At 41.6% G+C, this 27,402-nt stretch overlaps 1 protein-coding gene across 3 annotated transcripts in view; it reads left to right on the top strand.

Annotated features, from left to right (window-relative positions):
* Positions 1-27,402, top strand: part of LOC114042717 (A-kinase anchor protein 17B-like) — a 43,308-nt gene that overhangs the window by 947 nt on the left and 14,959 nt on the right. For 2 of the 3 annotated variants that reach the window (XM_027861413.1, XM_027861412.1), the window contains 2 exons: positions 406-562; positions 25,884-26,670. In XM_027861413.1, coding sequence (XP_027717214.1) covers positions 25,900-26,670 — 771 coding nt within the window. In that variant the 5' untranslated portion in view covers positions 406-562; positions 25,884-25,899. Of the gene's footprint in view, positions 1-405; positions 563-8,924; positions 8,952-13,454; positions 13,552-25,883; positions 26,671-27,402 lie in introns of those variants that run through there. The other variant, XM_027861414.1, reaches the window with a different exon arrangement.

Below are 27,402 nucleotides of genomic sequence, written 5' to 3'. Positions count from 1 at the left end.
GAGAATCCACAGAGAGGAGGCTGAACCAAATCTTTATCCAAGGTTTATAATGAAGTACTTAAGCTTGTACCTTCCCCTTCCCCTTGTATTTTCTCTCTTGCTATTTAATATAGCTACATATATATATATATATATATATATATATATCTGTATGTCTTTAAAACTATTACAGGGACCTCTGCTTGGCACCTTGTGACTCCAGCATGGAGCAGCTTTTGTTTTGTTGCATTATTTTGTCTTTGTGGGTTTTCTTTCCTGGATAGGTAGCAAGTCTTAAGATATAATGAACATTTTGGTCTCATTTTCGGATTCCTTCTCAAATGAGAGATGTGTCCCCTACTGATCTTCAGCTTGAAGCCCATGCTATTAAAAGGGCTTGTTTTTATTTCTTTTTTTGTTTTCCAGTGTGATTCCTATGAAGCGTCTTTGATATGGGCTCTTCAGGTTGAGAGAAGATTCCTTTGGGAACGTATGTTGGCAGAAAATTAATGCTGATATTTAAAAAGTGATAGTTCTGAGCATTCATTTCCTTCTTCACCAGTGGAATCCTGTTGTTCTTCAGGTGTGGGTAACCTTCCTAAAAGTTTTCTTTTTTTTAAATTTAAGGCTCTTGTTTGGGATAGGGCATGTGACTTAAGGAAAAGGAGACATGTAGTTCATCCCAGAGATTCCTGTAATTAAAGGCTATGTGAGTAGAGCTGATTTGTGAGGTTGTCTACCTAAGCTTTGTCCCAAAAGTCTTTTAGTGCAGTTTGAGGTTCTCCATAGCTTGAAACTCCATTAAGGCAGCGGGGACCTCTTGTATTCTAGCCGGACAGAAATGAGGCATGTGTGTATATATACCCTAGGCGAGATTCAAAAATTGCTGCTTGTGTGTACCATTCTGGAGCTTTGAGGTTTTGCTGGCGTTGGTATGATTTGACATCACCAATGTGACCTGATCTACCATAGAGAATAATGGTGTTGAAAATGTTCATTTATGTAATAACACCAAAAATCTTCGATCTCTCCCTTATTTCCCCCCAACCCCTTTTGTGCTAGCAGCCTGGGTCCTGACTCATGCAACAACTTACTAACTTCTTAATGATCATCTTGGAATAGCAAAAGATTGCTTCTATAGTCTAGCCCAGGGGTGGGGAAACCTGTGGCCTCCAGGCCTCAAGTTCCCCACCCCTGGAACTCTAGCCCCCTCTTTTCTTATATAGGAGGACCAGAAAAACCAACCCAAAACAACAACCCTCAAAGCTCCCTTGAGGACATGCTGTCTGTTACCTCACTGTTATTATCCCTTACCTTACTGGGAAGGGAATGTTGGGAGGTGAAGAGAAAGGATTGAATTAAGCCAGATTGCCAATCAGCTCTCTCTCTTCTGTTCCTGTGTGTTGGTGTAGGGTCTCACTTGGTCCCACTGCTGTTAGCCTGGAAACAACCCAGTGCAGTGCTCTCAAACTGACTCTAAAGCAGTTAGTTTATTGATGAGTATTGAACGCCCACCACTCACTCAGCCTTATGTTAGTGTTATGGTCCCCACACTCAAGGACCTTCTGACCTAGTTGGGGAGGCAAGAAAACGGACAGAATCAGGTACCCAAATTATGTCGTAGAGACCCTTAAGGACTATATAATACTATGTATATGCTACATACTATAACATTTCTATTGTAAAATTTTATTTTTCTATTGATGTCTTTTGACATCAGATTTCTTCCTTTGAAAATTCCTATCCAACTCTTTGACCCGCAATACACAAGGGTACTTGTTTTTCCATCATCTTAATTTTGGAATACCTCTCCATACCCAGTGAGCCATCCCTTATTAACAAAGATTAGAAAGGAAAGAGGAAAGAAAAGTGTCCAGCAAAGCCAACTACCAGATAGAATCTGCCACCACAGATGATATTCCATAACTGTTGTCCCCCATCTCTGCAAAGAGACACATCATCTCTTTTCTGGTGCCAAACTTGGTGATTATCGTCACCTTCACACAGCCTTCAGTTTTGTTTCTTTGTTAGGTTGCCGTTTTAGTCATTGTGTGTGTTTCATGCTGCCCCGCGTCATATGAATCTTCCCAGTGCTTTTCTGAATTCTTCACGTCATAGTTTCTGTTGGCACAGTGATATTCCATTGCATTCATGGACCATAATTGGCTTCAGCTATTCCCCAGTTGATGGGCACCTATGTTCTCTCTAGTTCTTTGCTTTCACAGAAAGTACTGCAGTAAAGACTTGGATATATGTGAGATCTTTCTGTTTGGGGCATCTCTGGGTTCAAGGATATGGACATTTTAGCCACTTTTTAAAGAATAATTACAAATTGCTTTCCAGAATGGTTGGACCAATTCATAACTCCCTCAGCAATGTCTTCTTTTCCCAGCCTGGTATTGTAGTGGTCAGGACTGAGGGAGAACAGGGAGGATTGTAGAGGAGGCCAGGGCACCTGAAGTATGTGTAGGGTTTGGATAGACAGAAAGGAGGACATTGCTGGCATCAAGGCAAGGGTCCCTCGTTGAAGGTGGGGATGGGAAATAGTGTCTTTGTAGGCCATTGAAACTACATTAGAAGGTTCATCTTGGGGAATAATGGAAAATCAGGTAGGGGAGGTGGTTTGGGGACAGATTATTAAGGGTCTTAAAGAGGAGTTTAGATTTATTATGGTAGGAAATGAGGGGCAACTAGAGAGTTGTTTAGTTTTTTTTTTTTTAAGCTAGAGCTCAGTATGATGAAAGCAGTCAAATAACATGGATTTAATAGCCCCCCTTTCTCTTTCCCTTGTTCCCTGAGAACCTTGCCCAAGTGCCAGTTTCTCGTAGAATAATCAACAAGCATTTATTAAGCACCTACTATGTACCAGACATTGTGTACCCTGGGGATACAAAAAAAAGCAAAAATACTCCTTGCTGTGTGCATTTCAAGGCATCTGTAATGCATACAGGCAGCTAGGTGGCACTGCCAACCATGAGACAGAGTCTGCCACCATGGATGATATTCTCTAACTGTTGTCCCCCACCTTTGCAAAGAGTCACATCATCTCTGGTGCCAAATTTGGTGGTTGTAGTTCTATGGCCTTCAGTTCTGTTGCTAATTTTGTCATTGTATATATTGTTTTCCTAGCAATGGATAGAGTGCTGGGCCTGGAGTCAGGAAGACCTGAGTTCAAATGCTGTCTCAGACACTTCCTAGCTGTGTGACCCTGGGGAAGTCACTTCACCCTGTTTGCCTCAGTTTCCTTATCTGTAAAATGAGCTGGGGAAGGAAATGGCAAACCACTCCTATATCTTTGCCAAGATAAACCCCAAATGGGGTCATGTAGAGCCGGACCCAGCTGCAAAATGACTGAACAGCAACAAGTGATGTATACAGAGTAGATTCAAGGCTACCTTTGAAAGAATGCTGGGGTGGGGAAAAGGGGCAGGGAGGGGAGGCAGGAGGGAACCAGGGAAAGTCTTCCTGTAGAAGTTGCCACTTAAGCTGAGTTTTGAGGGAAGCCAGTGATTCCAAGAGGTGGAGGTGAAGGGGGAGAACATTCCAGCCTTGGGGGACAGTCAGTACAAAGACACAAGATATCAGATGGAGTGTCGTGTATAAGGAATGCTAAGAAGCCTAGTATGCCTAGATCAGTGGTGGGGAACCTTTGGTCTCGAGGCCACATGTGGCCTTCTAGGTCCTTGGGTGAGACCTTTTGACTGAGTCCACGTTTTGCCTAACAAATCTTTTTTATTAAGGGGTTTTGTTGTGTGAAGTTTGGATTTAGTCAAAGGGCCGCACTCGAGGCCTGTTTAGTAAGACTAGAAAGACAGGAAGTGGCCAGGTGGGGCAGATAATAGAATGCCAAACATAGTTTCTGTTTGGTCCTAGAAGTCCTAGAGAGCCATTTGAGTAGGGAGGTGGCTAGACCCATGTATATATGGGCAGATCTATGCTTTAAGAAAATCACTTTTGTGGCAGAATGGAGGACGGATTGGAAAGGGGTGAAACTTGAGACAAGGAGACCTATTAAGGGGCTATGGAAGTAGTCTAGGTGAAAAGCCATGGGGGTCTGAACTAGGGTGTTGGCTATGTGAGTGGAACGAAATGGATGGATATGAGAGATGCTGATGTAGAATTGACAAGACTGATTAGATTGATCATGGGGACGTGAGGGACAGTGATGAGTTGACTCTGAGGTTGTAAACCTAGGAGACTGGGAGGATGGTGGTACCGTGGACAGCAATAGGGAATTTGGGAGGAGGAGAGAAATAGAATGAATTCTATTCTGGATATATGGAGTTTGAGATGCCTATGGGACATCAAATTCATAATATCCAAAAGGGTGTTGGTGATGTGGGAATGGAGTTCAAGAGAGAGATTAGAGCAGGAGATAACTATGTCTATATATCTATATCTCTATCTCTCTCTCTCTATGGATGGATATATCTATATAGATCTATAGATATATCTAGATATGTATATATATCTAGATATCAATATACATATATCTATATACATATATTGATATCTAGATATATCTAGATAGATATATCTAGCTCTGTAGATCTATAGGTAGATGTATCTATCTATAGACATATAGAGAGATATATATAGAGAGAGCGATTGATTCATCGATCAATCTGGGACTCATTTACCTAGAGATAATTGATGATAGAGGTGATAATAACCTGTTAAATTCACATTGATAAATTCACATTGATGGTGTGAGAATCATTTTCTGAATGAGGCTGCTGTTTGTGGACTGAATACTAAATTATAGTTCTCTGGACTTGTAGGGTTACAAGGGACCTTCCACTCCAAAACACTGGGAGGTTGGTAAGGCAAGAATCATTCTCCTTATTTTAACACTGGAGAATATTGAATTGTGGAGAGGTAAAAGACTTGTCTACAGTCTCCCAGGTAATAAATAGCAAAGCTAGGATTCAAACTGTGATTGTAAGGTTAATAATAATAGCTAACATTTGCATAGTACTTACAATGTGCCAAGCACTTTACAAATATTATCTCATTTGATTCTCACAACAACCCTAGGAGGTAGGTGCTATTATGATCCTCATTTTACAGATGAGGAAACTGAGGCAGACAGCAGTTAAGTGACTTGCCCAGGGTCTTATAGCTAGTAAGCATCTCAGGCCAGATTTGAACTCAGGTCTTCCTGACTGCAGGCCCCGGTACTCTACAGATCTATGTTACAGCTGTGCTACAGATCTAGAGCCAGGAGGGACCTCCGAGGCCATCGAATCCAAGTCCCTCATTTTACAAAGGAGGAAACTGAGGCCCAGGGAGGGGAATGATCTGACTTGCTAGTCAAGTGTCAGAGGTAAGATAAGACCCAGGTCCTCTGACTCTCCAGTCAATGCTTTTTCCACTCTCCAGTAGTCAGGACTCCGAGTTCAATATTTTTCCTCTGACCATAAGTCAGAATTGGTCCTTCTGACATTCATTTCTAGTGGCAGATTTGGTAGATATTAGAGAACTAGGCTGCACAATCGGTCCTCTTTCATCATTTTGCTGTTTACTCATAGTCTAGGTCAGGGAACTCTTAACCTAGGGTCCATGACTTTGTTTTTAAAAAATATTTAGATAGCTCTGTTTCAATATAACTGGATGATGTTTTTTTTTTCTTTTTTTGCCATTCTCTGTATTTTATCTTAGGAATTTAAAACATGATTCTGAGCAGGGGTCCCTAGGCTTCCCCGGGCTGTCAGAGGGGCCCAAGACACAAAAAGGTGAGGAATCCCTGCTGGAGTTTCTAGGACAGTGGCATTGGGTATGAGAAAAACAGTGACTCAAAAACCCTAAAAAAGAAGCAACTTTGAAATTTTTAATTCAAATGCTATACGTGGCTACCTTTTTTGTAGTATCTTTTTATTAATCTAGCCCTTCAATTCCCCCTCGCCTCCAAATAAGCCAATTAAAAAAAAAACCCAGTCCCTCAATACATATTTACAGAGTCCAGAGGCCGGCAAAACAAATTCCCACATTAGTGAGGGCTGAAAATGTAAATCTCTCTCTGCATTTTAAATTCATCGCCTCTGTGTCAGGAAGTGAATGGCGTGTTTCACCTTCCGTCTTTTAGACTAATTTTTTAGCATCGCGTTGATCAGAGTTTGAAAGTCTTTCAAAGGTATTTTCCTCTATTTTTCTTTTATGATTGTATAAATCAGTCTCCTACTTCTTCTCACTTCTCTCTGCATCGGATCATAGAGGTATTCCCACCTTCCTCTTATGCTCTCCATTTGGTTATTTCTTAGGGCATAATAACATTCCATTCTATTCATATAAACCCAGTTTGTTTAGCCATCTTTGTTTAGCCAACCTCTCTAGGATCCAATTTTTGGCAGTCATGAAAAACACTGCAATTACTGGTTTTTGTACATACAGATCCTTCTCCTTCTTCAGTTTCTTTGGGGTTTAGACCTAGTAGTAGTATTGTTGGGTCAAAGGGCACACACAATTTGGTAACTCTGGGCAGGGTTCCAGTTTGCTTTCCACAATGGCTGGCACGATTCCCAGCCTCACCAACAGTCATGAGTGTACCTGTTTTCCCACAGCCCTTTCCAAAAAGGAAAGTTTGTCATTTTCCTCTTTTGTCATCTTGGCCAGTCTGCTGGATTAGGGATTTAGAGCATTTTTTTTTCATCTGGTTGATAGCTCAGATTTCTTCTTGTTCATTTCCTTTGACCCACAATGCCCAAGGGGACTCATTTTCCCCGACTCCTCTGTTTGTCATCTCCAAATCATCTTTGCCAGGAGTGAATCGCAACCTCAGAGTTGCTTTAGTTTGCATTTTAAAAAATTATTAGTGATTTAGAGTATTTTTTCATATGATTGTTGATAGCTTAAAATTTGTGAGAATTTTATCTGTATACATTTGCCCCTTCTAAAATTCCATATATCAGGATATCAAAAATGATAGTAGAGAGCATTTATATAGCACGTTAAGGTGTGCAAAGTGCTTTACAAATCTCTCATTTGATCTTCACAGCAACCCTGAGAGGTAGGTGCTGTTACCATCCCCACTTTTACAGATGAAGAAACTGAGGTTGACATGGCCTCAAGTTAAGTGACTTGCCCAGGGTCACACAGCTAGTAAGTGCCAAGTGTCTGAGGCCAGATTTGAAATCAGATCCTCTTGACTCCAAGGCCAGAGTTCTTTCCACTGAGCTATCCCCCAAATCATCTTTTATATACTTTTGTGTAGACATCAGCTGCCCCAGGAGAATGTGAGCAGAGATCATTTCATTATTGTCTTTGTATTACCAACACCTGGCATGGTACTTGGCACCTACTGGGTGTTTAATAAATGCCTGCTTGATTAACTGTAGTTTCATTATCAATATCTTGCCACCTCTGAGACCTGAGGTCCTGCTGAAGGTCCTGGACCTTCTCCTTTTCAATTTCTGTGTTCTCTCAGCGATCTGATCAGCTCCCATAGATTTAAATGTCATCTCCATGTAGATAGCTGCCAAATCTTCATATCCAGCCCAAATCTCTCTCCTGACCTCTAGGCCCACATCTCCAACAGCCTGTTTTACACTTCACCAGGATGTCCCTGTAGACATTTCAAAGTCAACGTTTCCCAAACTGAACTCATCGTCTTCCTGTCCCACTTCCAAACTCCCCTCTGTGGAGGGCCCCATCCTTCCTTTTAGTGTCCCTCAGGTTTGTAGGTTAGGGGTCATCCTTGACTCTTTCTTCACTCTCCCCCATGTCTAATCATTTGTCAAATCTTACCCACCTCAACTTCTCAAATCTGTTCTCTCCCCTCTAGTCACACTAGAATTATTCTAGTTCAGGCTCTTGACACCTCTTGCTTGGACTATTCCCATAGCCTCCTGGTTGACTGACTAGTCTCCCCACAATTCTCTCCTCTCTCCCGTCTGTCTTCCACACAGTTGCCAAATGGATATTCCTAAAGCGCATGAGTGACATCATCACTCTTCTGCTTAGGAGGCTTCAGTCACTTCCCGTCACTCTTAGGGTATGACACAAACTCTTCTGGACATATAAAACCCATCACAATCTGGCTGGGATCTATCTTATTTGGCCCCCAACATTTCTGCCCCCAACCCTTCATAAACACCATGTTCAGCCAAACTGGCTTACTTGCTGTTCTCTGTACAGGACATACTATCTTTTGTCTCCATGCTTTACACAGGCTGTCCCTGAGCCTTGACTGCTCACTCACCTCTGCCATTTGAACCCTGGTTCCCTTCAAGGCTTATTTCAGGTGTCACGGTCTTCAAAAGAACTTTCTTGATTCCCCTAATTCAAGGGTGGGAAACCTGTGACCTCAAGGTCGCAGATTCTCCATCCCTATGCTAGTTGTTAGTACTCCTTCCCCTCCTTGTCAAAAATCAGTGCATTTTTTTGGTACATATCTTGTATGTACTTATCTAGCATCTAGGTGAGACGGTGGATCAAAATGCTGGGCCTGGAGTCAGGAACGAGTTCATATCCTACCTCGTACACTTCTAGCTGTGTGATCCTGGGCAAGTCATTTCCCCCCTGTTTGCCTCTGTAACTGTAAAATGAGGGATAATAATAGCACCTACTTGTTGTGAGGATCAAATGAGAAATAATTAAAAAGTGCTTAGCACAGTATCTAGCTCATAGTAAGCGCTATGTAAATGTTTATTATTATCTGAGTTTGCTATATCCCCCTTGTCAAATGTAAGCCTTTTGAGGGTAGGGACTATCTCATTATTGTCTTTGTAACCCCACTATCCACTTAGCACAGTGCCTGGCACATAGTGGGTGTGGAATAAAACCTTTTTGATTTGATTGACAAACTATTACATTATTAGATAACTAACTAGCTTTCAGATGCTCCACTTTCTCTCTTGGGTCCCTCTAACCCTATTTGTTTTTTTTCAGAGTCACTGGCTTGATTTTGGTGTGAGCTAAATGTTTTTAAATCAAGAAGTCTGATGATACTGATCTCTGTTCTGGTTGAAACAGTGGTATGTAGGCTTGCATGTACAGCATTGAGATATTTGTTACAGTTTGGATGTTAGGGTGGGTGTATGAATATGTTTCTATAGAGACTTGTCTATTGTGTGCACATCTGCGAAGGCCTAAGACTTGTTAACAGAACAGCTATTAATCAATTATTTCCTAGGCTCAGAGCTTAGCGTTAGATGGGACTTGAGAAGATAAGGGGACTTGCCCAAGGTTAAATAGACAGCGACAGAACTGGTATTCAAACCCAAGTTCTCTGACTCTAAATCCGATATTCTTTCAGTTATATTTCTACTTTGTGTGGGTGGGGTGGGAGGGAGGAGTGTGGCACCAGAGGCCTCTAGGGGGCACCACAAAGCGTAGAGCACTGGGCCTGGAGTTGGGCCAACCTCAGTTCAAATCCAGCCTCAGAAGCTTGATCCTCAGAAGTGTGATCCTGGGTGAGTCACTCAAAAAAAACCAAAACTCTATTTGCCTCAGTTTCCCCATCTGCAAAATGGGGATAAACTCTTCCTTGCAGAGTTGTTGCTAAGATCAAATGAGATTAAAAACTGTAAAAAGCTCTTAGCACAGTGCCTGGCACATAGTAATTCATTAGTCATTGCTGCCTCTCAAAGGTCTTCATAAATCTAATCTTCCTAACTGTGATGGACCCTTACAAAAACACAAGGGTCTATTGATCCGTTTCTGGGAAAAGGGGCTGCCCTTTGTAGCATTGTGGAGTTTAGGGAAACTAGATTGTTCCACTTACAAACTGTCATCAGGTTGAACTATACATTGAGAAACCCAGTCAAAATAAAGACATTTTTTACTTTAAACAAACAAAAACATAAGGGCTTAATCAAACTGAGAACTACAAATAGGACCTTGATTTTTGAGTTTGCTAATACCTCTTCTCTATTGACTCACAAACCCAGTTCTTAGCTGGGACATAAATACTGGGACAGGGGAGCTCTGTTTATTAGAGCCCTTTGTGACCACCTTTTCTAATGAGGGAGTCTTATCCATGAGGAGTTACTCTTACCTGACTTACAGTCTTCTTCTCTACTCCACTCTCTGCCCTTGTACTAGGGGCCCTCACATACATGTTACTGGGTAATGGCCCTTCAAACACTTGGGCATCCCAGTTCCTCGGTCTCCTCAACTCCCATGACCTCTTCTTCTCTTGGCCTGGGTCACTCCCTTCATCTTACCAAACATTCCACTTCCATGATCACACAGTCCTTTAAAGCCTCTCTCCTGGCCTGTTCCCCCCACCCCTATCCCAGGCCATTTCTCTGGTTCCACCTTTCCCTCCTTGATAGTCTTGAGCTTGGAGGTAGCTGGTTCCACATTACACTGTTCTCTGCTCTTGAACCCTTGCCCTCTTGTCTTCTCATCACTTATGCCTTGACAACCCCAACCTTGATGTGTCCCCACCATCCACACTCCCTGTTCCTACTCATGTGCTGCACTACACATTTTTATTAGCAAATCTCGACGTGGCTTTTACCTTACCAAGGCTTTCCTTTGATTCCTTCCCAATTGCTTCTCTATCCCACTCCCCACACTGGCTGTTCTGGCTGTTCCATACCTTCTCTCTTCAAGCCTCCTTCCCCTTCCCTGTCCTCTAAGATGAGGACCTTTCCTCATACTTTACTGTGCAAATGGAAGCCATTTGCTCTTTTGAGCTCCCTATTTCCCCTTCTCTTCACATCAAATCCCTTGATGTCATCTCCCACTCTCTCTTCCTTCCTCTCAGTTTCTCATAATGAAGTAGCCCTTTTTATCAAGGCCACCCCTTCTACATGTACCCTTGGTCCCTTGTCCTCTGGTGTGTTGTGCTGGTAATTGTCCGTCTCTCTCTCTTTAGTCTCCAGGTTCCTTCTCTGCTGCCTGCTAACATGCTCAGGTCTCCTGTATCCTTAAAAAAATCTCACTTGATCCTACCATCAAGCTATCACCCTTCCCTTTTACAGCCAAAGCCCTAGAAAAAAGCTGTCTAAACTCACTGCCTTCCTTTCCTCTCTCGTTTTCTTCTCAACAACCCTCAACAATCTGATTTTCAGACTCATCACTCAGCTGAATCTTCTCTCTCCAAAATGCTTTCCGATCTCTTAGTGGCCATACCTTTTGTCAATTTTCATCCTTCTTGACCTCTCTGCTTTATCTGTTACTGTGGCTCAGCCTTTCCTCCCCTGGGGACTCTTCTTTCTGGGTTCTCCCAGTGCTGTTCTCTCTTGGTTCTCCCCCTACCCATCAAGTCTATACCTTCTTCATGTCCTTTGATGGAGGAGAAGCATCCGTTTCTTGCCCCTTAACTCTCAGAATCCCTGGTGCTCTGGCCTGGGCCCTCCTCTTGACATTTTTTTTTTCTCTTTTGGGAAGTTGCTTTTTAAATACTTAATGATTTTTCACATATTTAACAGTTGTTTCCCTGTAAAATCTCACTTGGTGATGCCATCAGTTGAATTATACCTGTACAGATTAATCCCAGATCTAGATGACCCCAGTGCTAGATTCTATTCTCTCCTGAGCTCTGGCTCTATGACTCCAACAGCCTGTGTTACATTTGGACCTGGGGGTCCTCTAGGACGGCATTTCAGACTCAACAGATCCAAACCCAAACTTACTATCTTTTCTCCCAGGCCACCCTCATCCTCCCAGTCCCCCACGATCACAATTTCAGGGTCATCTTCAAAATCTCTCTCTCCCTTTTTCCATCCCTTCCTCTTTCCCTTTCTTCCTCCCTCTCTCTCTCTTTCTTTCTCTCTTTCTCTTTCTGTCTCCTTCCACATACATGTATGTATAAATGTATACGTGTATATATACACATGCATTTATATAGGCGCTTGCATATACACGTATCTATACGTATGCACACATGTGTAAATATTCACGCACACATACATGTATGCATACACACATGCATGTGTATGTATGTATGTCTTGTAGGTTGTGTTTCTACAGCAACTCTCAAACCTGCCCCCTTCTCTGTGCTCACATAGAGCCCACCCTAATTTAGGCCTCATAGCCTCTCACCTGAGTTACTGAAATAGCCTCCCAATTGGCGTCTCTGCCTCCGCTTTCTCTCTTCTCTAATCCATCGTTCCTAGAGCTGCCAAAGCGATATTTCTAAAGCACAGTACTGACCACGTCACTCCCCTGCTCAGTGAACTTTGGTGGCTCCCTCTTATCTAGGGTCAAAGGCAAACTCTTCCATTTGGCATGACAAGTTCTTCACAGCCTACCTTTCCAGGTTGATTAGACATCCCTCCCTTTCATATGCTTGGTAATCTAGCCAAATAGGTCTTGCTGTTCCTTTGTATACCACTCTTCTCCCGTCTCCCTATCTTTAGAATCACAGGCTGTCTCCCAGGCCTCTAATGCATTTCTCCCTCACCTCTACCTCAGAGAATCAATCCCTAACCTCCTTCAGAGTTCAGTTCAGGTGTCACCTCCCACATGCCCCTTCCTGATATCCATCCACCCTTAACTCTTTGCTGCTAGTGCTTCCCTCTACCAAAATTACCCAATATTTATTGTGTGTGTGTATATTTGTGTGTATGTGTGTGTGTGTATATATGTATATATACATGTATGTAGAGATGTAAGAGAAGGCAGTATGGTATAGGGAGCTGACCCCCAAATCAGACCAGGGTTTAAATCCTACCTTTGATACATATCAGTTGTATGACTCTAGGCAGGTCGCCTAACCCCTCAGTGTCCCGGCAACTCTCTAAGATGATAAGGTGCTGAGGAAGTCCTAATCTGCCTTGGTAGGAGTTTCCTCTCTGGGTGTTCCCAATAGCAATGAATCAGAGCTGCAGTTCAAATGTGTGTGTATGTGTGTATGTATGCATATATACATATACACATATTATCTCACCTGAAAGTTTTGTAAGCTCCTTGTGGGCAGGGCCTGTTTCATTTTTGTCTATATATTCTCAGAACCTAGTACAGTGCCTAGCTCATAGTGCTAAATAGTTGTTTCGTGATTGTTTGGTTGAAGAAATTGAGGCCCAGAGAGGTTAAGGGGCTTGGCCAATGTCACAAAGAGAGTTAGTGGAAGAGTCAGAAGTAGGACCTGGGTCTCCTTAATTTGTTGCTCTTAATTTGTCCCACACAGTTGATCCGATGTTCTTGCCGAAACTTTGGAAAGGGTTTTCTTGAGTGATACTTGGTTCAGCTTTGGGTTTCCTCTGCCTCTTCCTTGGAGACAGGCTTTTCCAAAATAGTTGCCATATTGGGGTGTCCGGTGCCCCTTTCCTCTAATTTTCTTTCTTTTTTTTTGGCTAGGCAATGGGGTTAAGTGACTTGCCTAGGGTCACACAGCTAGTAAGTTGTTATGTGTCTGTTCCCTCTAATTTTCATCTGAGGGCCTTTTGTGTAATCCCCTACACTGGGCATCCAGGCAAGTCGACAAGAATGTTGCCATGACATGGGAATGGTCAGGAAATTCTGTTCTAAAATACTGATAGGAATGCTGGGCACTGCCTCATTTAATGTGTGTGTTTCCCCTGCAGGTGGCGACTCACCAGTAGGAATATTGTTACCTCATTTCAGACTGTGAAAATTAAATTAGTTTCAAAAGAAAAAAGATTGGCAACAGTTCTTAAATGGGTATGTTTCTCCCTCTAAATGCTTGGCTAGTTATTCAACTAAGAAAGACGGTGAATTCGTTTGTTGGAGCTGTTTGGCGATGGTAGGAAAGAGGCCTGAACCATGGGTTCAATCAGTGGCTGGGAAAGAGAGACTTGGCAGTATTTGGCTCCTTGGCCCACATCAAGGGAGAGAGTGGCTGCCTGAGTCTGTGGAATACTTAGCAGTAGCATACTGACCACCCAAATACAACTCGCTCTGTCAGTGGCCTTGCTCGGACCAGCCTCAAACACAAAGCCTTCTTTGTGTTTTAATTCAGCATTCCAAATTCAGCCTTGTCACACTCTCTCATTTCAGCAATACTTTATTTTTTCATTTTTATTTTTCAGTAGTACCTTCCATTAGCCAATTTTGGATCCTCCCGATGAGGTGGCAGTCTTTACTGTCCTTGTTTTCTAGATGAAGAAACAGACTGAGAGAGGTTAGCCACATGGCTGTGGTATGGTAGGGATAGTAGTAGGGATCTGCAAGGTAGGCATAGACTCAGGGGTGGGAGACTACCTTTGAATGACTTACAGATGTGCACTTTTCATTTAAGAGTAGGGATGGATTTTTGTGTTTTTGTATCCCCTGACAACTAGCCAGCATTTAATAAATGCTTACTGATTGATTGAGTCTAGACAGTTTTGCTCCCCGTTGTGCATAGATATTCTTGGGATAAGTTGAATGTGTTATGGGATTCCAAGTCTATGGTGGAATATAACCCACTGAGGCCTTGGGCATCATAAGAGCATAGCCTTAGGGCTGGAAAGGACCTTTTGAGGTCTTCTGTCCCACCTCTCTCATTTTACATGTAAAGAAACTGAGGCCCAGAGAAATTATGGACTGCTCAAAGGGAACAGAGTTAGGTCCTCTGACTTGGACCCAGTGCCACCCATTCTACTGGGCCCATCTGGTGCTTTTCCATCCTCTCAGTACATTCTTGTGGAAAAGGAAGTAGGATGTTAACACTAAGGAGTTAGCTTGAAGTATGACAAGCTGCAATGAATGCACATGCTCAGGTTTCTTAACTCCCAAACCAATGCTTTTTCTTCTCAATGATCCTTTAGGTTGATTTCTTTGAAGAAAAATAATGTGTAAAGACTGAAGGCTGGCAAAACCTATCAATGCATTATGAGACTTAGCCTTCATTGTCTAAGGTTCAGCATTGCCATGTGATTACTAATTTCTAGGAGGCCTTTTTCCTGTGCCCAGAAAATTTCCAATATGCAAAGGCCATGGAAAGCCAGAGGACCTGGGTTTAAATCCTACCTCCACTATTTCCTGCCTGACCTTGGGCAAGTCACTGGAACCTACTCTCTGTGCCTCAGTTTCCTCCTCTGTACAATGAAGGTGTTGTATTGGATGGCCCCCCCTAGCTCTAGAATCCTATGTGTGGCCTTGGATAAGTCCCTTCACCTTAGAGGTCCCTTCCTGCTCGAGTTCTCTACTCCTATGACCATTATAATTTGTAAAATTGGTAGTTTTGAAGGGGAAAGCACATTGGCCACATTCAGGCTATTTCGAGATCAAGTGTCATTCATCTCTTATTGGAGAGATTTAAACTATGCTGCGTAATATATGGCCGAATTTATTTCGTTCGACTTAATGAAGTGCCAGTTGTCACAGAACATTGCTCATTGACAAGGCCTTTGTGGAAAAACCAGCGCACATTTTTGTTCCCTGCGGTAGAATGTAAGGTTTTCGTTGTGGTCTTTAGAGCTCTAGTACCCAGCACAGTGCATGGCACATGGAAGGTGACTTAATAAACACCTGTTGATGGAATTTGATTTTGATTTTTTCATGAGAACCATTGGAATTCTGCTACAGAAAACAAAGGAGGCAGTTGGCTAGGTTGATTTATACCAAATAAATGTGGCCGCCCCTCTAATGTCAGGTTTAATTACTACCATCTTAAATGTCATTTGCAGAGGGACTGCAGCTTTGAGGTTTAAAGGTCTGGCAAAAAAAAAAAAGGTAAAGAAATCATACTGAATGTGTCTGGTGTCCTAGAACTCAAGCTAGAAGGGCCCTCAGGGGCCATCTAGTTCACCCCCTTGTTTTATATATGAGGAAACTGAGGCCCTGGGAAGGGAAATCACTTGCTGAGGGTTATATACAGCTATAATGACCCAGCCCTTTGGCTCGAGGGCCAGTGCTGTTTTCATTGCCCCCTGCTGCCTCCCATTTCCTCTTCTTGGCAATCAGGTTTGTGGGGAGTTGGCAGACTGATGCCATTATCCCTCAAGAGGTGAAATTAAAGGAGTTGTTCATTGTGATCATTTAAAAAAGGGGTACAGAGCCTTCATGGTCTAGCTTCCGTGAGAGCAGCCCCCTGTTCCGTTACTCACAGATAAGAAACCTGAGTGACTAAAGAAAGCAGCTCAGGTTGTTTCTGAGGCTTGGTCCACAATTTTCCTTCCATGAAAGACGTGTGTGGAGGCTTTAAAATTCCAGCATAAAAGTATGTTCACAAGATATTACTGGAATGCACTGTCCAAACATTATGTTACTGTAACTTTTCCCAAGGTTAAAAGAGCTGTCATTTGCCTATAAAAATAAAATGGAAAACAGATTATCTCAACAATGTTACTTTTGATTGCAAAACTCAAGACAGAGGCCAAAAGACCGTAGGAGAGTGTTTGTTTAAAAAAAAGTTAATTCCATGATCATCAGAATGAAGTGAAAAGAGCGATTAGACCTTCGTCAAGATATTCATTACAGCAGTGCATTTGCTGGGAGTGGGAGAAATTGCTATGCAGCTCTTGCTCTCAGTTGAGACAATTTTGTAAAATAAAATTTTATCGAAGAATTTGGTTGTTTCTAAAGGCCCATTTTTGAGCCGAGGCCAGAGGAGTGTGTTTGCCAGTTTTTGTTTACATTCCAAGTAAGATTTGTTTTAGAACCATGTTGTATAGACTTAAGGCACCACTCACAGCAGCATGTCCGAAGTCAGCTTTGACTAGATTTCCGACTGGCATGTTCAGGCTGGCTATTGACGCGCTATTTCATCTTAATTAAGAATAAGATTGTTGTCCATGGACGCCTAAAAGAGATTCATGGATTGATTTCAAGGGGTCTGTGAATTTGTTTTTTTAATATTTCAGTAGAACTGGTTTCCTTGGTAACACTGTGTCTTTCATTTTATGCATTTAAAAACATTCTGAGAAGGGGTCCATAGGTCACCATATACTGCCAAGTGGGTCCAGGCACAAAGATGGTTAAGAACTCCTGAATTAGAGCTATTCAAAGTGGAATGAGCAGCCTTGAGGGGGGAGGTAGTGAGTTTTCCCTCAACAGAGGTCTTTAAGCAAAGGATAAATGATCATTTGTCATGAATATTATAGAGGCTTTTGGTATCCAAGCATACAATACCATGGAAGGCTTATTATTTTGTTTTATTTTTAAAAGAATACAGTTGTAAAAACTGGGATATTGCATGGATGCTAGTGATTTTCTGAGTTTTCTGAAACTTCTTGCAGTGAGCTTTGATACTTAAAGGATCTGGGGTGCTTCTTTGTCCATAGTGATCATAACCCTCCATGATTTAGTAGAAGGTCTTAAGGCGTTGCCATGGCCAAAAATTTTGTTCCCTGTGGCCATTGGGGTGATGACCCTTTCCGAATTTAGCTCGGCTGATCATTGCATGCTGACTGTTTAGTCAGTCGCACAGTAAATTACTAGGTCTGTACTTCAAGCCTTTCCATCTTGTAAGGCCTTTGGGACCCCAAGGTTACTTCCACACCTTCAGGAGGCAACAAAGGAGGGCTTCAGTTGGAGGATTAGAATGAAAGAACATTGTTTGGCAAAGTTATTACCTGGGAATTGGTTCTGTGTACAGCTCTTGGTCCTGTTGAGCTAGGGATAAAATTGTTAGCTTCTGCATTGTTAGAAGAAGAACAGGTTTTTACTCTCTCCAAATCAGTCTTAAAGTTGGAAGGATTCTTAGTATCATTAAATTCAGGAGCTCTTAATCTGTGGTCCACAGAGCCCCCAAGGAGTCTGTGGATGGATTTCAGGGGGTCTTTGAACTTACGGGAAAAAAATCCATCCATCTTTATTTTCATTAACCTCTAACTGAAATTTTGCATTTCCTTTAATTATTTAGAAACATTATTCTAAGAAACGGTCTATAGGTTTCACCAGAATGACTGCCAAAGGAGTCCATGACCCCCAAAAAATGTTAAGAGCCCCTCAATTGGTCTGACTTAGCTGTTGCAAGAAAATGGGATCTCAATTTCTTTTTCTGTAAAATGGAGGATTGAACTGTATGGTCTTTAAGGCCCCTCCTAGCTCTGACTTTTTGATTCTCTCTCTACCAGGGTTTCTTAACCATTTGTGGCCCTCTAGGTCTTTAAGTGCGGCGCTTTGACTGAATCAATCAGGTTCCCCACCCCTGGTGAAGCATATACCCTCCTTCCTGGGGTGCTGGTTTTAAACACATAAAATCAGATCTATAGGATTGCCAAGGACACAGGCCATATTGAAATAGTTATCTAACTATTTTAAAAATCAGTTCAAGGACCCCACATATAGCAGACCTCTGCTATACAACCTCACCACGGGCTTTCTTGATCTCCTTCCATTATAAATCCCACCCCACCCCATATTATTTTGCATTTTTAAAATTTAATGTGTATATGGATTTGTTGTGTATTGATTGATATGGATTCATTGTTTATGGATTCATTCCCTGCAATAATCGCCTGGAGGGCAGGGATTTTTATTTTTGCCTCTGCATCCCTTGTACCTGGCATGAATCCTGGCATGTAGCAGATACTTAAGAAATGCTTGAATTGAATGAGTGACTGTTCACAGTTTATATTTACTCTTTGCAAAATTGTCTGTCCCATGTCCTTTAACCCTTCTCTATTGGTAATTGTGTATTAATGGCCTCTTATGGCTTCTGGATGTCAAATTTTTTCTGCTATATTTCATGTAACTAGTATTCCTAATAGATTAACTGTAGAGATTGGTTTGTTTTTTTTTTAGGCAAGATTCTTTTTGTCTTTGTATAATCGAACCTATTGTGATTTGTCTCTAATAATTTTTTCTAGTCGATTTAGGGAAAGTAGTCCCTTCTCTGCACAGGTGAGACAAACCTTATTCTGTTTTCCAGTTTGCAAAGAAAATGTGTTGTTTTATCCTTGGAAGAATTTGTCGGGTAGGGTGTGAAGCATGAATTTAAGATCCGTTTTTGCTGTACAGCTAGCTATCTAGTTTTGCCAACAGTTTTTATTAAAACGTGATTCCATTTCCCAGTGTTTCCAATATGGACTTATCAAATACTGACCTTATATTCATTGGGCTCTATTTTTAGGTCCTCCTTTCTGCTGGTTTTCTTTTTCATAGCTCTGGATATGCTTGCCCTTCTCCTTTTCTATATGAGTTTTGTTATGACTCACTCTATTAAGTAGCCTACTAGTACTTTCATTGTTACTGCATTAAATCTGTACCTTGCTTTGGTAAAGCATTGACATTTTTACTATCTAACTGTGAGCAGGAGATATTCTTCTACTTGTTCAGTTCTTGATTTTTATCAAAACCAGGTTAAAGTAGCCTTTATGTAGGTCTCTTGTAGACTTTGATAAATTAATGACCAAATATGTGATCTGTTTTGCTGGTAGTGTAAAGCATAGTTCTCTTTCTGCCATTTTCTCTTGATTCTTGATGGCTGTCCAGACATGGAGATAATTGCCATGGGCTTATCTTGTATCCTTCTATCCGCTACTAAAGTAATTTACCTCCATTACTTTTGGGGCTGACAGTCTTGAGATTTTATGGGTAAACAATCATGTTGTCTGCAAATAGAAGTAGTAGACTCGTGTACTTTGCTCATACGCTTAGGGAGTAAGTGACTGAGCTAGGATTCAGTCCCAAGTCTCCTGACTCCAAATCCGTTTTAACTTCTCCATCAACAGTGCTTATTTCATTCTTTGCTTTTTCGTGTTATGTAACATCAGCTCATGGTTTCAAATATTCACTTTAAACAATACAGTAAACAGATTCAGCTCCTTCTCTTTTTGAAGGGCTGTATTTATTAGACAAATTTTCCTTCTTATTGAACTGAAATTGACTTCCCTGTAACTGTGAGCCACTCATTCTCCCTCTCCCTGAAACTACACAGACGAGAGGCAATCCCTCTTCTCCAAGACAGCACTCCATGTGTTTGGAAGGGGCCTAATGACCTTCTCTCCCACCCCTCAACAACAACAACAACAACAACAATAACAATAACAACAGCCTTGGCTGCAGCAGGCCAACCATCCCCAGGTCCTTGAACTGTTGTGCATGCGGCTTGTTTTTAGAATCCTTTACTGTACTTTCCTCTTCTGTGGACATGGCTGTGTTCCAGTTTGTACATATTCTTTTTAAAATGGTGGTCCCAGAGATGAGCACAGTATTACAGAGATTGTCTGACCAGGACAAAAGAGAACAGGTTGATGCCTTCGCTTGTTCCGAACACTGCACTTCTCTTAATGCCACCTAATATTATATTAACTTTCTGGGTGGTCACATCATATTCTTGACTCACAATGAACTCACCATTAATTAAGATCCCCAGATCCCCTTTTCCCCCACATGAATTACTGTCTAACTACTTCTCCTCCATCTTGTACTTTTATATTTTTTTTTTAAACCTAAATGTGAGAATTCGAATGTATTGCTATTAAATTTAATCTTACTGGTTTTGGCCCATCAAAATGGTTTTTGAATCTGGATTCATAAAACCACATTAGTTAGCCATCTTCATTTCATCTTTTCTGAGATTTTGTTAAGAATGCCTTTTATAGGGGCAGCTCGGTGGCGCAGTGGATAGAGCACCGGCCCTGAAGTCAGGAGAACCTGAGTTCAAATCTGGCCTCAGACCAAAACACTTGACACTTACTAGCTGTGTGACCCTGGGCAAGTCACTTAACCCCAACTGCCCTAAAAAAAAAAAAAAGAATGCCTTTTATATTGTCCTGTAAGACACTAATAGAGACATTCAGTGAAATGGGGCCAATTACAGGGAAACCTATAGCCTGCCACCAGAGTCCATCAGCCAACAACTACCTATGACTCTGTCGTACTGTACCATTATCTAGCATTTGTTTCTCTGTGTTGCTCACTAGGATCATGAGAGACTATCATATGAATGAATGAAAAGCATTTATTAGGCATGCTGTCCTATGTGTCAAGCACTGTGCTGGGTGCTAAGCATAGAAATACTAAAAGCAAGCAAGGCCTTACCATTAAGGAACTTGCATTTGAGTAGGGAAAGATAACCCATTTGGGAGAATAGCGAGGGGAAGGGAGGAGAGCCATAAGGTGATCCACACGTTCCTTCCCTGAATGGTAGGGTTGATGTGATTGGTGCTCTCGGAGGTAGAGGGATAAAGAGGAAGTGGCTCTACATGTGGTAGCGTGGCATAAAGGTGGCCAGGGCTAGCCGTGGTGAATGCTTGCCAGAATCCAACAAGATCTGATCACTTCTCTTCTCAACACTCTTTAGCAGCTCCCTATTGTCTACTCTAAAATTTAGGCCAACTTCACAGCCTGGTATTCAAGGTCTTTCATGATGTGGTATTACCTTGCCCTTCCAGCTTTATAGTGTTTTCTTTTATATACTGTTATGTTTCAGGTGAACTGGGCTACTCAGTGGCCTCTGAACACATTTCCTGCCTCCATGTCATTGCTTATGCTGTTCCCTGAAATGCCTTCTTTCATCTTCTTCACTTGTCAAATTCTCCTATCCTTTAAATGCCCAAGTTAAAAAAACCACCTTTTCTGGGAAGCTCTCTAACCTCCTTTTGCCTTTTCCCCTCCCCCTCATTATACTTTATTTTGAATGCACTGAGCTTGCAGTATTGTGTATTTTAGTTATCTTTGTATTTCCCTGTTTAGAAGCTCTTTGGAGGATGAGGATTGTGTCTTATCAGTAGCTCTTTATCTCCTATGGAAGCTCATTGCAGGTTTGGATAACTCTAATTGTTATGAAGTCAGTTCATGTCAGTTGTTTTCAGGACCTTCTCTTTTATGTTGGGTGTGTTTGTGGGGTTTTTTTTAACCATTGCCCTGGCTGGATCACTTCAAGGATAAAAAGATTGTTTCTTAAAAAAAAAAGTAAATCTGTGAACTGTAGTTTTTAGTGAGATAGCTTGAAGAAGCTACTAGGACAGTGTTTGAGCCATTGTACTTCTAATATGTAAAGCATTTTGCATACCTTAAAGCACTATATAAATGCTAGCTATTGTTATTAATAAAATACCATTTCGCAAGGATATGAATTTTTTTTCAGAAGAAGACATCATCTTTAGACCAGTGATGATGGGGTAAGAGCAAAGTAATACAACTCTGAAGTTTTATAACCCATTTAGTTGGCAAAGATGAGAAAAATGCCAAGAATAGTTAGTGTTGTTGGCTCTATGGGAAGATAGGCACACTAAGGCACAGTTAATGGAGCTTTGACTTGGTCCAGCAGTCCTGGGAATAATTTTAGAATTATGTGAGGAAAGTCACAGAACTGTTGCCCTTTGCCCTCCCAATCTAATTACTAGGCACATACCCAAAAGGAAGACAGTGACTGAAAGAAAGGTCTTATGTGTAATAAAATATTCATAGCAGCGTTCTTTGTCATAGCAAAAAAATGGAAACAGAACGTGTGCCCATCTGTTGGGGAATGGCTGAACAAATTGTGGCACATAAATGCAATGGCATGTTTAGCGTACTGTAAGGTGGCGAATATGAGAAATTCAGAGAAACATGGGACGATATGTATGAAGTGACTCAGAGTGAAGAAGGCAGAATCCAGAGAAGAATTTACACAGTGACTACAATAATGTAAATAATAACAATAAAAAGCAAATTTGGAGTAATTATAATGGTCTGGAGACCTGATAAGGACGTTGCAGTAGAGAGGACTACACATGTAGAATACTGGATATACTGTCAAAAAGAAGTTGATTTTCAGGAATTTTATTTAATTCTGTAGTGCTAGGGAATATCTTCAATCCTAGATGATCAATGGTTAGAGAACTATAATTGCCGTATGTGAAACATAGTATTCACTGTTTGTTTTAAGTAAGCCAAAAGTGATAGGAATTTTGGGGGGAGGTGATTTTAAATAATTAATGCTTTTTGCTTTTATATCACAATTTTTTCTGAATATATCCTTTCCCTTCCCCTGTTCAGTGAGACTGTCTTTGTAACAAAGGAAGGACAAAAAAAGGCTAAGCAAAACCAAACACCTTGGCCACATCTGACAGTACATGCAACATTTCCCATCCTCTGCTAAGAAGGGAGAGAGGTACATTTTCTCAACTCTTCCCCAGGACCAAGCTTAGTTCTTATAATTACACAGCATTCAGGGTTTTTGTTGTTGTTCTTTCTGTTTGTATTGTCGTTGTCATTGTGTATATTGTTTTTCTGCTTCTGTTTACTTCTCTTTCTATCAGTTCATATAAATCTTCCCATTTCTCTGAATTTTTTATAGCTATCATTTCTTACAAAGCAGTAGTAGTCTGTTGCATTCATGTACCTCAACTTGTTTAGCCATTCTCCAAGTGATGGTCATCTGCTTTGTTTCTATTTCTTTCTTACTACCAAAAAAAAGTGCCACAATGAATATTTTGGTATATAGCAGTCAGGCATCTATTAAGTGCTTACTGTACAGGTTCTCTGTTAGGTGCACAGAATACAAAAACAAATGGGGCTTGTTTTTCTGTCTTTTGACCTTCTTCAGGTATATGTCCAGATGTTGGATCTTTGGGTCAAAGGCCATGGACATTTCAGTCACTTTTTTAAAAAGCATAATTCCAAATTATTTTTCATAGTGTTTGGCCCATTGACAGTGTATTGATACGTCTGACTTCCCACAGCCTCTTCAACATTGACCATTTCCATCTTTTGTCATTTGAGCCAATTTGTTGGAATGAGGTAAAACCCAGATTTGTTTTAATTTTGCTAGAGATTTGGAGAAATCTTTCACATGATTGTTAATGGTTTGTAATTCTTTTGAGAACAGTTTATTCATGTCCTTTGACCACTTATCCATTGGGGAATGGTTCTTGGTCCTATGTATTGGTGTTCATTACTTATGTGTCTTGGTTATCAGGCCCTTTATGGAGATATTTGATGCACAATTTTTTCCTAACTGACAATTTTCCATTATTATCCTAGCTGTATGAGTGATAAGATTTTAAGAATGAACCTGAAAAAGCATTGCTATCAGAAGAATGAGGGTGGGATTATGAAAGCGTAGCACTTCCTTGGTAGGTTATAGTCTCTTTACAAATCCATCTCTTTAAAGAAAAATCTGTTATTGTTACCTGCTGTTTGAGTTGAGCAAGCAGAAATATTAAGTTTTGATTCTCCATTTCAGTGATCCTCTTAAAAAATGTTCAGTTCTAGGGATCCTCATGTAATTTTCTTTTTGTAGAAATGGAAAGATATGGGCCAGATGGAGGCACAGTTAGGTAGATTTGGAACTAGTTGAATAGCTGGAACCAAAGAATAGTGATTTATGGCTTGATATGTAACTGGAGAATGTATTCTTCAGTGCAGTGCTTTAGGGATTGGTAGTTGGCCCTGTGTTACTTTCAATATTTATATCAATGACTTGGACAGAAGCATAGATGGCGTGCTTATTGGATTTATAAATGGCACAAAGCCATTTCTGGGTGGCTAACATATTGGATGACAGAGTCTGAATCCCCAAAGACTTGACAGACTAGATTATTGAGCCAAATCAAACATGATGCTTTTCAATAGAGATAAATGTGAAGGTAGCCTCACAAGTTCAGGATGGAGGCATGGCTAAACAGCAGTTTATATGAAAAGGATCTTGGGGGGTGAGTGGTTTAGAGTAGGGCTTCTCAAATTTTTTCCCCTTCGTGACCCCTTTCAGCGCTTCTTAAACTGTGGGTCCTGATTTAAGGACCCACAGTTTAAGAAGTGCTATTTTAGAGGGCTGAAGCTTAATATGAATCTGCATATGATCATGACAGCCAAAAAAGCTCCCATGATCTCAGATTGCACAGTGTGGTGGACACGCTATGTGCCGTATTTTAGGAAGGATCTGATAAGCTGGAGAGTAGTATCCAGAGGAACCAACTATGATAGGGAAGGGCCTCAAGATCATGTTATAAGAGGATGAGTTGAAGGAACTGGGAGTGTTTAGCTTGCAGAAGAGGAGACATATCAATTGTCTTCAAGAAATTGAAGGCTTGGCTCAGATTCTTATAATCCAGCCAATGGCTCACTAATGTTCAGACTCCTTAAGAGTCTGGCCAATATGGCAGATCTTTAATAAACCTTGTGTTTGACTGAAAGAAGGCTTGGGTCGAATTCTTTCGGGCAGGACCCGCCTGTTGTGATTTTGGGGTCCCAGCACCTCTAAACCTCATCATTTTGGTGGCTTTGGCTGGAAAAAAAAAGAAATTGAAGGCTTATCATGTAGAATGGCTGTCATATGTTCTACTTGGCCCCAGAGGGCAGACCTAAGAGGAAGTTGCAGAGACAATTCTGGGCTTGATGCCAGGAAAAAAAATGCATCCTAGTTCAAGCTGTCCCAGAGTGGAGTGGGCTATCCCTCATCAGGACTTTTCAATCAGAGGCTGGATGATCACTTGTCGAGTCTGTTGTATGGATTGGCTTATGTGACCCCTGAGGACATGTCTGACTCTGAGATTCTGTAGAGGAGCCTCACCATGGTCTGTTGGGTAAAATGCGAGGAGGTCCTTGTGTCTCTAGGTATTGTCAGTTTCAAAGGAGAAAGCAAATTTCGTTGATGAGCTTGTCTTCTCCTAGTAGCCAAACTAGTAGGGGAATACTCCTTCAAGGTTGGAGATGAGAACCTGTATTCGTTAATGCTGCCTAACAGAACTAGACTTTGCCCAGTAGCAGTGCTCTTGGTCCTTTTTAAGATCATAAACTTGCGAGTTGGCGGGCTGAAGTGGATTGAGAACTTGCCTTGACAGCAGGAAGCCCTGGGTTCAATTCCTACCTCTGACACTGGCTGTGTGATTGTAGGAAGCCTCTTCACCAGTCAGGGCCTCTGAGCAATTGTTTAGGACCATTAGTTGCAGTGCAGGTGCTGACCTACATTGGCAGAAGGAGTTTCCTCACTAGGGATTGTCCTAGGCCCTATCCTATATGCAAGCTTGAGATCATTTGGGAAACCTAGGGTCTCAGCCCAAATCAATCAGGGTCTAATTTTAATTGTAGAAACTTAGAAGTTTCCATCTCTTTTTGACATGCCAGTGCTAGTGGGATTTTTCCAAATCTCGATCTTGATTTCCCTTTAACATCATTTTATTTTTTTTCTCCTTAAGGAGCATTGAGGACACAATGACTGTCAGCATAGTTTACGATAACTCTGAGGCCATGGAGCTGTGTGCAGCTCAGCACCTGTATCTGAAGCCTATAGCCAGACTGACCATCAATGTGATGCTGCCCGAAGATGTCACATACACTAGATCATTTTCCAACTGGAAGATACTAAACCAGCTGAAGAATCTCATTTGCCCAGATCAGTTTAGCACTGTCCGACTTTCAAAGAGCACCAAGGACTTCATTCGATTTGAGGGTGAGGCAGAGACCAGAAGTCTGGGTCAGATTCTGAAGGCAAAACTGCATGGGAAGATCATTAGGCTGAACGGGTTGAAGAACGGCTTGAAAATCGTGGCCACAGATGCCTGGCTAGACTTCCCATCTCAGCAAGAGTGGGAATTGGCCTCCCAGAAAAACCAGGCGGCAAGTGATGAGCTTCTTAAACAAAACCTTAATGAGAGCCCCGATTCCATCTACTTTCAGGGGTTGCCCTGCAAGTGGTTTGCATCCAAGGGCTCCAGTGGGGAAAAGCCATGTGAAGAGATCCTCAGAGTGGTGTTTGAAAGCTTCGGGAAAATAAAGAACATCGACATTCCCATGCTTGATCCTTATCGAGAAGTGATGGCCACTGGCACCTTCAACCATTGTACCTTAGGCAGCCTTCAGACTTTTGAAGCCTTTATCCAGTATCAGGAGTATGCTGATTTTGTCAAAGCCATGGAATCCCTCAGGGGAATGAAGCTGATGCTCAAGGGGGAAGATGGGAAAGCCCTGGCCTGCAACATCAAGGTAACAGACCTGACTGGGATTTGCAGATGGGACGGAGCCGAAATGAAAACATCTGGACTGACGTTGTGCTTCTGGTCCCGTTAGGCATCCAACTGACAACTAGTATCTGGAGCTCAGTTGTCATGACATTGGGGTTTTTAGAGAGAAATCTATTTTTGGAATGTCTTCTTTTCTTCTTCTGTAATCAGGCATGCCATTAACTAGTGTTTGAATTGATGGTGATTAAAAATGGCTAGGAAGAAGAGGACAGGGCATGTGATTGTTTCTCAGGGTTATGGTATGTTGTTGTAACTTGTTAGGGTTTTTTTTTTCTTTCTCTCTGCCCTCACATCCAAGAATGATGTGAAAATATGAATGAATGCATAATAACTAAATAGGATATGACAATCTTAATGTCCTTTGTTTCAGAGATGTGGTTCCAGTTTCTCTGTGTGGAACGTTTACTTTTAAAACGTTGGGTCATACTATCATGCATTTAGAGCTGGAGGGGAGGTTAGAGTCTGTTGAGTCTCTCCCCACCCCTACCTCTACCTCCCCCCATTGTTAAGTGACTTGCCTAGGATCACACAGCTGGTAGGTATCTGAAACAGAATTTGAACCCAGGTCTTCCCTACTCCCAAATCCATTACTTATAGGATCACAAATCTGAAAGGGGCCTTAGAGATTGTCTAGTTGCAACCCCCTTATTTTACAAAGGGGGAAATGAGGCCTGGAGAGGCTAAGCAACTTGCC

This window comes from Vombatus ursinus, unplaced genomic scaffold, assembly GCF_900497805.2.
Source record: "Vombatus ursinus unplaced genomic scaffold, bare-nosed wombat genome assembly UNPS02014735.1, whole genome shotgun sequence".
Taxonomy (NCBI): Eukaryota; Metazoa; Chordata; class Mammalia; order Diprotodontia; family Vombatidae; genus Vombatus; species Vombatus ursinus.
This window is presented reverse-complemented; position numbering and strand designations above follow the sequence as displayed.